The sequence below is a fragment of the Neopelma chrysocephalum genome, unplaced genomic scaffold (assembly GCF_003984885.1).
Source record: "Neopelma chrysocephalum unplaced genomic scaffold, ASM398488v2 Primary Assembly neopelma1_189, whole genome shotgun sequence".
NCBI classification, from domain to species: Eukaryota; Metazoa; Chordata; class Aves; order Passeriformes; family Pipridae; genus Neopelma; species Neopelma chrysocephalum.
In genome coordinates this window covers 956,743-968,942 of record NW_020897851.1, presented here as the reverse complement: position 1 = coordinate 968,942, position 12,200 = coordinate 956,743, and the positions used below count along the sequence as shown (strand labels likewise).

At 48.0% G+C, this 12,200-nt stretch overlaps 1 protein-coding gene across 6 annotated transcripts in view; it reads right to left on the bottom strand.

Moving 5' to 3' along the window:
- The window catches only part of GRM7 (glutamate metabotropic receptor 7), a 220,307-nt gene that overhangs the window by 15,896 nt on the left and 192,211 nt on the right, over positions 1 to 12,200 (bottom strand). For 3 of the 6 annotated variants that reach the window (XM_027702625.1, XM_027702626.1, XM_027702627.1), the window contains exons 9-10: positions 5,391 to 5,637; positions 468 to 560 (exon numbers count right to left, since the gene is read on the bottom strand). In XM_027702625.1, coding sequence (XP_027558426.1) covers positions 490 to 560; positions 5,391 to 5,637 — 318 coding nt within the window. In that variant the 3' untranslated portion in view covers positions 468 to 489. The remainder of the gene's footprint in view (positions 1 to 467; positions 561 to 5,390; positions 5,638 to 12,200) is intronic. The other 3 variants (XM_027702630.1, XM_027702629.1, XM_027702628.1) reach the window with 1 other exon arrangement.

Below are 12,200 nucleotides of genomic sequence, written 5' to 3'. Positions count from 1 at the left end.
GAGGGTTGCTCAGCTCACATGTTGGCAAAGGTTATTTTTGTGCTACCAGGCAAACCTGTGGGTAGAGATGCTGGAAATGACTCAGAAAACACTTTGTTAGTTGTTAGATCTGGTGGCCAGAATTAACTTTTGATTGTTTGTTTGTTCCTTTTTTTAAATGGTTATCGAATATCTCCATCTTCAAAGGCTTTATTGGGATCCACCCCCAGTGGTGGGAAGCAGGTGCTGGTGCTCAGGGATCCCAACACAGGCATTGGAATCACCCACGTTATGGGTCTCCCCTTTTCCAGGAAAACCTTCCCATTACCATTGTAATGGATTTGTGAACAATTTTTAAGTTAGACACTTGTTTTAACACAGCTGCACTAATGAACATTCCGCATATAATTATGTATACAATAATAAGAACCATCATCATCATCATCATCACTTGAGAATAAAATAATAAGAAGCTCGGTTTTCCTTACCTTTTTGGAAAGCAGGCAAAAGCTATACAGTAGGTGGAAGAGTGTACCAAGTAACAGACTTTTGAACACTCTTTCTTACTGGTGGTATGCAGTCTGAGGGAAAGTAAATACATTGGTCTGTAGGATCTGTGCACAGCAAACCCTTCACAGCTGCCCTGCCACGAGCCCGTGACACTAATCCAGCTGCAGAGCTCGGATTAGAGCAGTGCAAAGCTGAGAGCACCAGCACAGGGATGAGCTCTGGGTAGGCAACAAATGAACCAGTCACAGAGTCCAGGTACCTCTGAACATGGGAGCAGCTGCTCACACAACAGCAGCTCTGCTTGGTTATTTTTTTTCCTTCCTCTCCCCTGAACCAATTCTGGGACATTTTGGCTTTAGTTTCAGTTCTCCCAGTCCCTCCTCACCAACACAGCCACTCACAGGCTCCTCAGCATCACCAACAACCAGATTAGTGTCTTCCTACGTGCCCTCAGTGCTGTTGAGGGTGAAGAGCAGTGAACACACAAACACAGCACGGGAGCATTTCAGTGTCCGAGACAGGACATGCTCGTGATCCACAGGCACCATCCACGGGTTAATGATGGGAACCCACAAGCTCAGTGTTCATTCTCAAGGATGGAGAAGAGTGAGGATGGACACAGAGTGCCCTCAGTGCCGCTGGCATGGACACAGAGTGCCCTCAGTGCCCCTGGGATGGACACAGAGTGCCCTCCCTGCCCCTGGGATGGACACAGAGTGCCCTCAGTGCCGCTGGCATGGACAGGGCTGGCAGTGCTCAGCGCCGTCAGAACACAGAGCATGCAAACAGTGCCTGCTGTGCTGGGGGACGATGGGCTGTGACTGCACCTCCCCACCAAAAACTCAATCAGCTGCCAACTAAGTTCTACTTAATGCTGAAAGAGGGGAAATTTAGATTAGAATTCTTCCCTGTGAGGGCGGTGAGGCCCTGGCACAGGTTGTCCAGAGAAGCTGTGGCTGCCCCATCCCTGGAAGTGTCCAAGGCCAGGTTGGACAGGGCTTGGAGCAACTGGGATGGGGTTAGGGTTAGGGAAGGTGTCCCTGCTTTGCTGTCCCTTCCACCCCAAGCCATTCTGCAGCTCTGTGAAGGCAGACCCTGCCTGCCCAGCCCAGGGGAGGCACAGCCTCCTCCCTGCCAAGGCCCTGGGCGCTGATTGCCCGTCGCTCTGCTGGGTGAAGCCATGAATTAAAACAAGCTGCTTGGGAAAAGGAGTAATTACATGTAAATCTCAATATAAGTTAAGTATGGGTTGGAGGTTCAAATGTTTCTCTCCCAGTCTGACGCTCTGCTCCTGCAGCACAAACAGGAGCAGACACAGCCCAGCAGAGCATTCACTGTCTGCTCCAGCTCACACTCGAGAAGTGCCTTCTCAAACAGGGGGAAATCCAGCCAAAGACACACGAGAGCAGGATGAACTCATTATGTGGACAAAGCCGCTGGGCACCACATTCTGCTCGTCCAAACCTGCAGCAAACATGCATCAGGAGGGCAAAGCTGTGGGAGGAGTGGAAGCATGAACGTGCCAGATGGCAAACAGGAATGACTAAGAGACATCTCCTAGGTTGAAAAGCTTGGCCTTAATATATCCCATCCAGCAGGAAAGCCCTCCCACAGCATGGCTGGGGAGCTCAGCTTGGGAAACTTCTGATTTCCCACAGATCCTAAGAAAATCTGGACCACGGAGAGCCCCTGTTCCCCAGTCAGTGGGCTGTGAGGTCACTGCACTGTGAGTGATTCTCCTCCCACGTTAATCAGTCTCTTCTTTTACACTCACACTAAACCCCCAGTGGGTGAGTCCAGCTCTCCCAGGTGCTCTGCACGTTTGTTTCTGAGCCTGAATTCCTGCAGATGCCCCCAGAGTTGTGTGCAGAGGCTGAACATGATCTCAGCATCACTGCTGAGGATCACCTGCTCCTGGGGAGGCACTCAGGACATTTACAGGCCTTCCAGCTTTACAAGCACATCTTCAGTTCATTATCTCAGAATGGTTTGGGTTGGAAGGGACCTTCAAGATCATCCAGTTCCAACCCCCTACCATGGGCAGGGACACCTTCCACCAGCCCAGGTTGCTCCAAGCCCCGTCCAACCTGGCCTTGGACACTTCCGGGGTGGGGCAGTCACAGCTTCTCTATTCTTTTCAAATTTGCTAAATCATGGAGATTTTTTCAAGGCTCTTCCTCTGTAAAACCATCCACATCTGCTTTTGGTTTGACTCTGGCACGTGAGTAGGACAGGCCATAAGTCTGGGCTCAGTCACCAAATGCCCCATGTCTGGAGGTACGTGAATCCCATACTGGTGGCTCCGTGCTGGTTGGTTCTGGGGAGATGTGAAAGGTTTGTGGCTTTCCAATAGAAATGGCAACTCCAGTCTCCAGCACCTGAGCAAGCAACAGCAGCACTGGGAAAGGGAATAGAAAATCAAACTGGAAAACCCAACTGTACTTTTACCCCTGTGAACAGCCCTGGCAGCGAGGCCAGGCCAGCCCCAGGTTTGCTCTGTGCAGTGTTGAGGAGTCTCTGGCTCAGCCTTTAACCCCCTTCCATTGATTTCCCTTCCTCCTGCCCCCCGGGAGCTCCAGAGGAGCCTGGCAGGGAACCAACAAGCAGAACTTCCCACCCTGGGGCTGCTCCCAGGGCAGGTCCCAGCCAGGGGCCGTCGTTAGCCACCACTGGGAGCGAAGCAATTGTACAGAGAGACACTGCAAAGACATCCTCTGGTTTGCTTTTGAAAGAAGATACTTGGGATTTTAAAAAAAGTAGGTAAGTGCTCCTTGTGTTGATGCACCTGGGGCAATTTTTTATCCATATTTCCTATTTTCCAATTGGTAAAACTCTGAAAGTTTCCTTATTCGCTGCATAAAATATTTTTTCGAAGTTAAATTGCTATAAAAACATCAAAACCATCTTTAAGTATGGACACCCTGATCAGGGGGTCGATCAATAACCTATTGAACACTATAGGAAACCCCCAGTGACTGCAGTAGTTACACTGGGACCCAAATATTTTAAGTACAGTAGTTTATTTAATTTGATTTTCTAATAATAGTTTTTATGAACACACATACCCAGGGAATGAACTAGGAGTGGTAGGTGCAGCTGATAAATGAACAGATGGAACTCTAGATAAATAATTAAAAGGTTTAAAAGAAAATGTATTTTCCAAACCATAAAAAAAATATAAAAGCCCAGTACTTAGGAAAAACATAGGAATTAATATATTGAACATTTCCAGGCTGGCAGGGTTAACAAATGAATTTATGTGCCTTAGAATCCCACTGAGTGAAGGCTCAAGGCAGAAAGTGGCAGATCTGGGCAAGCCAGGGGACTCTGCCCCTTCTTCTGCCTCTTAAAAACATATTCTAGTCCATAGCCCTAGATGAAAAATGTTGTATTTTAGCAGAAACATGGGGGTTAAGTGGGCAATATTTCTTTTTAATAAACATAACTCCTTCCTAGGGAAAAATCTGGTTGTTCTTTGGTGGGAAGGGGAAATACTGTCAGAAGTCTGAGACCAACAATAAGATGCAGCACAAAAGAATGAGACCAGGAGGGGACAGCTGGGGTGGGACATCCCCAGGCTGGGGGTCCCACAGGGCTCTGGCTCCACACTGAATTGCAGCATCACAACTGGAGTGGTTTTCTTGTGGTTCAAGCTTTGAGAGGAAATTTTTATATTTTGAGTTTTCTGGGGGAGAAACTAATTGCAACTCATTTGACCAAACCAGTGACTGATGAAGTGCAGCAGCAACACACATTCATTGCCCTGTCCCAGCTGACTGGCAAATTCTCTTCCCCTTCTTTCCCTTCCTTGGCAGAGGACTCTGACTGTCACTGGGTAACGCTCCAATGCAGGAATTCCATGTATTTCCTCCTGCACTGAGGGCTCTGCTCAATATAACTGGAAGAGGCCAAATATGGTCCTTAATTTACGGGAACCATTTCCGGAGGAGTCTCAGTTCAGAGAGTTCAACTTTAGTGTTCCCAGTTAGAATATCCTTTGTACACCTGCATGATGAGACATCAGAGAAAGGCCCTCCCGGGGTGAGTAACGGGAGGCCAAGTGCTGTGTCAGTGCTTTGCTGCCTGTTCCCACCCTGCTCTGACAGCAGAGCTGCTCCCGGGCAGATCTTCCAGCAGCACTTGGGAGACGAGAAGTGGCAGCGGCTCCGGCAGCCAACGGATGAGCAGATCCCGGGCAGGGAGAGGGCATTTCTCCACATCCAGATCTGTTTTGCACAAAAACTGCAGACGTGCCCAAACCTTCCCAATATGCTGCAGAGCCGTGCAGCTGTCTCCTTCCTCAGCCCCTTCCAGATTCAAATGCAAATCGAATTTGATGGCCTCAGTCTGTAATTTCGTGCTGCGCAATCCCCTGCTATGCACATTAGGGAAACTGGAAGCGTCTTTTCCATCTATTTTCCTTTTAAATCGCTGGCAAGATTTGCATTAGGGCCGGATAAAATCCCTAAATGGGAACCTTCAAGGACTGTGACAGTTTTGCAAAGAAACTTTGCACGAAAGCAAATGATAACTCAGGTTAGCAGAGTTATCAATGAGCTCGGTCCTTGTCCCTCCATCTGCCCTGGAACCTGTCCCTGCCAGGGCGAGTTGGGCACAGGCTGAGGGGTTTGGTACCCAAGGGTGCTGCTGATCTCACTCACAGAGGAGGGAGAGGAGGAGGAGAAGGAGGAGCTACTCACAGCTACCAAACACACTGCGAGGAGGAGTCGCAGCTCAAAAACGCGGGGGGGGGGGGGGAGGAAATAAAGAATTAAAAGAAACACGAGACTTCCAAACCCTGCGATGGAGGCGGCCGAGGAGGAGGAGGAGGAGGAGGATGAAGGCCCTGCCCGCGGGTGCCAGCCCGTGCCCCCCCTGCCCCATGCAGCCCCTGTACTCACTGTTGGGGTCGACGCTCTCGCACAGCTCCGTCTTGGCCTCGCCGTTGGGGCGGTCGCTGGGCTTGTGGGACAGCCGGGAGGACATGGTGGCCGCCGTCACCACCGCCTTGAAGCTGCGCTTGCGCTTCTGCACGTTGAGCTCGGGGTGGAAGATGATGATGTAAACCTTGGGCATGTAGAGCATCCCCAGCGCCACCGACGCGCTGAGGTTCATGGATATCGTGAGTGTGGTGGTTTGTATGTAGAGCTGGGGGACACAACAAGGAGAGAGGTTACACACCCGGGGGCTGCGGCAGCTCGCGCGTTAAATAACCCCTGACAGCGGTTTGGAACCCAAGGTGTGTGAGCTGAGGGCTCTGCACTGCAACCACCACGAGGTCCAACACAAATCACCCGCCTGAGCCATCAGCAGCCTCTGTGAGGCTCAGTCCTACAGACCTCACTGTCCTTACCAACACAGTTCCCACAGTCTGGTACAGTACAGCTTCTATCTCTTTATTTGGATTGAAATAATTCTGATATAAATTCAAACCATAAGTTACAAAAGGGGAACTATAACAACATAGCTAGTAAAGCTTTCTTGCTTTTAAAAAAATTGAGGAAAGAGGGATTATCTCAGTTTTCCTGTACTTTAATTCTCTACAGTTCATTGAAATAACTTTGCAGAGAGTACACAATGGTTTCTGTGCTCGTGACATTCAGTTATGCTCTTTATTAGGAAAAAATAGCATATTTTTAAGTCAGACAGCAGGTACTTCCTGAGCACCTCACCAGCCACAGGCTCCCTGACGTGGTTTTCCATGGGCTACTCCAGTGGGGAACTGGCCTTACTGGGAGGTGACTCACCCTGGGGAGGGTTTGAACCAACCTTTTCACCTCAATCCTGGGCTGCTGCAAAAGCTGGACCAGCAGAGCCCCAGGAAGGGGTTTCTCCAGCCCACACAGGTGTTAATTTTTCTTTCTTGCTGCTATGAAGGGGTCGAAGGTGAAACGATTATTTAATCAAAGGGGTCTTTTGCAGCACCCCCCAGCCAAGTTCCCACCTCAGAAATGCTGATGGGAGATAAAAGGAAAGGGAGAAAGGAGCGTTTGTAGAACAAGGCAGGCTGAGTGACACACAATGCTGCTCATGACAAATGGGAGCTGTGCAAAGATAAGGGAACTAATAGATATGCTTATTATGCAGAGCCTCAGTTTTATGTGTTTTATCTCTGCTTTGTGGTTTTACCAGTCAGACATAAAAATGCAGTTTACGTGAAACTATTTCATTTCTTATTTCACTTCTTCTGATAAACTCTGGAAAGCGCTTTAGATGAATGCAAATGGGTGACTCCAAGTACAAAGGATCAGATTCAACCGACAATGGGGCTCTAATAACTCGTGCGTGCCTTTTACAGCTGGCTGGTGAGCCTGGCAGCTCCCAGACCTGAGATTAAATTAAGAAATTTAGATGCAGATTTAGTGGGAGATGCTCCAGTTTGACATGAATGAGAACTGGGATCGAGCTGATCCAGCCTGGAGGAGAGAAGGCTTTGGGGTGACCTCATGGGACCTTCCAGTGCCTGAAGGGAGCTCAGGGGAAAGGAGAGAGACTGTTTACAAGGGCCTGGAGTGCCAGACAAGGGGTAATAGCTTCCCACTGCCAGAGGGCATTTTGGGATATTGAGAAGGAATTGTTCCCTGGGAGGGTGGTGAGGCCCTGGCACAGGTTGCCCAGAGATGCTGTGGCTGCCCCTGGATCCCTGGGAGTGTCCAAGGCCAGGTTGGAGCAACCTGGGCTGGTGGAAGGTGTCCCTGCCCATGGCAGGGGTGGAGCTGGATGAGCTTTAAGGTCCCTTCCAACCCAAACCATTCCAGGATTCTAAATGTTACCAGTGAAAAATGAAGGCTTTCTAAAAACAATGGGATGTTGGTCTGTGCAAGTCCCCTCCCATGGAGGGTTTGAAGCCACATTTCCCGTGACAGAAGGACAAAGTCATTCTGGAGGATCACCCTCACTCACATCTCCTTCTCTCTCAAGCAGATTCTGAATTTTGACAGATTTTGACTTCCCACACTGTTACAAATGCATGGACTTTGAAGCAGGCACTGGAGAAAACCCAACCCTGAGGACATCATTCACATGCAAAAGCACCCAGATTTTATCACTTCTTTTACATAAGTGATTTCCATTTGAATTTTAGATTTCTGTGTTTTCCAGATTCTTGCTTTATTCATGCAAATGACAAAAATTACCTTCAAAACCTTGAGAGAAAATTAGACTGGTCTGGAACACACACATCTAATAACCAGCAATTTTTATAGGACAAATTATATCAATGGATGATTTTGCATGAATGTGATTTCTCTGGGAAGAAAAGCACTGCAGGATCAGGCCTCTGACTCTTTGCTAACCCAGTGGAAAGATTTCCAGCTGCTGGGCCATGAGAACTGAACTTAGAGTTTATATAATAACTGAACTGATGGCTGCAGATTTAGAAAAGTCCCTTTAGGAGTCAGAAATGCTTTTTTGTAAGCTAAAGCTTTGCCTTCAGTGTAATCAGGAGCAAATGCTCCTTTTTTCCAATTCAGCTTTCTAATTATGCACTGAATTGTGTTATTTTGCAATATGGAAATAAAGTGGTAACTTGAGATATTTTTGGACTCGTGTTATTACAAGCCAATTTATCTCACTTTTATATGGGAATTAAAACAAATGTTCTTACAGATGAAGTAGACAGTTTATAAATCTCCCAGAAGGCTCTTCCAGGTCATCTGAAGATTCCATCTCATTCTCTGCATTATGTTGTGTAAATATAAGAACGAGAAACACTTTTTAATAAAAATGAAAATTAGCTTCCACTGCGTTATGTGCTTGTAAAAACATGGGAAGTAAAAAGTCCTGAATATCAATGTGCTCTCAGCCATCCTGGTGCCCGATGCCACTGCACAGGCTGTGTGGGGAGGGAAGGTCCAGGCAAACGTGGGGAGTAAAGAAGAAGTAAACTGAGGTATTTTACACATATTGAGTATTTGAGCTCTATATTTTATACAATTCGTTCCCTTATAATAGGAGCTTCCTTATGCAAGAAATTTGCATACATCAGAAATAAATATTTATGGCTTATATCTGTAATTTGTATAATAATTCAAAATAGCAAATGTTAAAGGACTTGCTCTGAGGGTTATGATGCAGATACAGAAGGAGGAGGAATTTTGTCTCTCTTGCCTGCAAGAGAAACTCTAACAGCTTATCTAGAAGGAAATTAAATTAGCCAGATAACTGGACAGAGCAGCAGTGGAAAAGCAAGTTGCTGCTTTCAAAGCAGCTAAAAAGAAATGGAAGCAGTATCAGACACGGTCCCACAAGTCAAACAGTTTATACAGCCAATATTCTGCAGAGAATCCTTGGAAAAAGAGCTGCCTTTGCTTTCTGCAGCAGGCACAGAGACAACAAAGATGCCCAGGAACTGCTTGGAGTCACCTGGGAGCTGCTCAGCCAAGAAATGAGCAGTGCTGGCCCTGGCTCAGGTCACCAAAGGACTGAAGGTGTTTGGAGCTGGTGCCTCCCTGGAACCGACTCCTGAATTCCACTGTCCTTGGAGCAGAAATCTGGCACAGAAGGATGTGCAGGAACAGTCTGGCAAGGACAGGAAGGTTTGAACTGAGGTCTGTGCATCCCCACCACGGACACAGGGGGAGGTTGTGTCTCCTGCAGTTCACCTGCACTTGTCCTGTGCTCCTGCACCCCCAGCACTGCCCTGAGCCTGCTGGCCCTGCCTGGGGGGGACAATCGTGGGTCCTGCTGCAGATCCACCTGGGGTGGGCAGCCAGGGGGGGTGGCAAGGCTGTGAACCCTGCCCAGGTCACAGTGAGGACAAGCCCTCCCTGCCCCGGCCCTGGGAACAGAGATGGGGACAATGGAGAGACAGAAAACAGCTGCAGGAACCTCTCCTTATTTTTCATCCGTGCTAATTCCATGTCCATGGATGATGGCCACCAGAATGTGGAATGGATGCAGTTTTCCCACGGGATCCCAGCCAAGGCTGTTACCCAGTGCAGTTCTGTCCCCAACACGAGTGTCCTGAGACCCACCAAAGCACTTCTTGTGGGTCACTAAAGGGTCTCCAGGTGAGAAGAAATGTCAGTCACAGCGGGGCTTGGCTGTATTTCAGGCACAGACAGCAGGGAACAGCTCCAGAAATCCCATTATCAATCCTCAGAACTGTCTAATATCTCTTGCTTGGCATTCCTGTTTGTTATAATAGCTCTAAAATAAGTTACACATCACCAAAAGAGACAAACACAAAGTGCAACAGAAGTAATGTACATCCCCAACTTCTATTATTAAAATAATGGCTTTTCCCTCTCTCACGGGCTGAGCACTTGCTTTTTCTGAGCTAGAAATAATTCTTCATCTGTCACTTTTTCCAAAAAAACCAAAAAAACAGGAAAAATGAGAAAGCCTTCATTGCAGAGCTCCCCTCACTGCTGCACTGCTAAATTGACTGACACACAATCTTGGCATTTGAGGGTATTCACAGCCAGACTTCGGCTGCTGTTGTAAATCATATTTCTCCACACTTATTGCATTTTATTCATTTTATACATGACCAGAGATTAGAGTTCAAATGAAATAGATTTTGCTATCCTTCTTACATTCCAAACGGCCCCACTCTAGAAATCTTTAATTTTACTCACTTCGACTATTGAATAATTCAATGTAAAAAGAGAAAAAAAAAACCCACACCAACCCTGTGACACTCAGTTTGAGATGGTGAGGAAAATAAAGCAGGACCCCAGGGCTGTGTCCCTGCAGCCTGGTGAGCCCTCCCAGCACAGGGACCATCCCAGCACAGGGACCATCCAGCAGGGACACGACTGGCACCGGAGCCGCCGGAGGAACAGCCACCCCAGGGGGGCTCTGGGAAGGGGAAAGATGGGACAAGAGCCAGGCATGAGCCAACCCTCGCCCTGAAACCTGGTTTGAGAAGGTGTGATCATGAACTGACCCTTTTCCAGCAATACAAGATCATGGAATCACAGAGTGGTTGGGGTTGGAAGGGACCTCAAAGCTCACCCAGTTCCACCTTTCACAATCCCAGGTTGCTCAGGGACAGTGGTGCTGCTCTGCAATCACCAAGATCTGCCACCACCATCCTCCAGCCTTAGTGCCAAGAGAAAAGTTGTGGAAGAGTTGAAAGCATCCCATCAGACCAACCATGAGCATCCAGGGGGAAGCCAGCACAGCAGAAACCCTCAGGATGGACTTCCCAGAAACATCCTGAGCACCAACCCTTGCCCAGCCAGCCCTCCCACACACACACTGCTTCCTCCCCAAAGAGCCACCCAGGGAACACCAGCCAAAGCTCTCTCACAATTTCTCTTGCATTATTAAAGCATTCTAAATAGAAAATAAACCCGGGCCACACCATTTCAAGACAATTCCATTTACATTAGATGGAGGAACAAGCAGGAGGAACATCAGGGAAAGGTATTGATTATGGAAAGAAAAACAAAGTGCAAGTTAATGTGTGTGTAAGTAAACACACAGATGGGCAAGTAAATGGGGAACTAAAAATATTATGGCCCTCATAAATGGTCTTGCATAATAAATCAGGTTTAAAGAATCTGGCACGCAGAGAAGCCTCTCAGCTTTCTGGAACTTTACTTTGCAGTCATTCAGGATACACAGAGCTAATAAATAGTCAAAAAACCCCTCAAGAATAAAGAGATATTTTTTAAAACAGAACTTTAGATGCTGATTGTGTTGAGGTGAACCTCTCTGATCACCAGGTAAAGGAATTAAATGCTCCTAGAAGAAGTCTCCATCAGCTCAAAAGAGGTGCTGGCATTTAGTACCCAAGACAGGAAAACCTGGAGTAATGTTTGGGCTTCCCACACTGGAGGTACTTTTCTCTGGAGTAAAAAAAACCCCAGTTTGGAGAAGAGTGAGCAGTGCCAGGAAAGGGGAAATGGCTTCAAATGGAAAGAGAGCAGGGCTAGAAACCAAGCACATGTGGCACTGCATGATATGGTTTAGTGGACATGGGTATTTGTTCAAATTATGATCCTGGAGGTCTTTTCCAACCTTAAAGATTCTCTATTCCAACCCCATTGCCATCACTTCTCGGGATACACCTGAGAAGGACCAAACATTTCTCTCCCCCCCCTTTGCACGGAGCCTTTTGGAAGGCAAGGCACGAGTCATCTCCAGGTGTAAAGAACCTTCCTGTGAGGAAAAGCAGGATGGAAACCCACCAGCAGGAGCTCCTACAACTCCCTTTGGCTCCCAGGTTGGCTCTTCACAGGCAGAGCACTCCTGGCAGGGTGGGCAGAGGAGGGGACACGGGGTGTGTTGTGCACAACACAGGTCAGGTCCCAACCAGCCCCGGGCTGGGCAGTGAGAGCAGCTCCTGGGGCTGCACCAGGTTGTCATGGCAATGGAACTGGAGTGCAGGCCAGGGGAGCTGCAGCTTTGCTGGAAAATATTGCCAAAATTATCCACAGCCTGGAAACGGGAGGCCCCAGTGCCCCGATGGTTCTCTCCCCACTCAACACTGTTTAATCAGGCTGGGGGCTGCAATTCCCTTGATTTTCCTTGCCCAGGAAATCACTCAGCTGCACATCACGACAGCAACCAGCCCCTTCAGATAAGGTGGTCAGGCCTTGCAATGAATTCATAATCCAGAATAAATATGAGCATTTCCATAGCGCTCTCATCACATGCAGTAACCCAGTAAGCCAATGCTGAGGGGGGGAAAAAGAAGGTAAATAAAAAAGCCAAGCCCCAAAACAGCCTTATGTGAGGGGCCAATCTCAGCCAGTGCA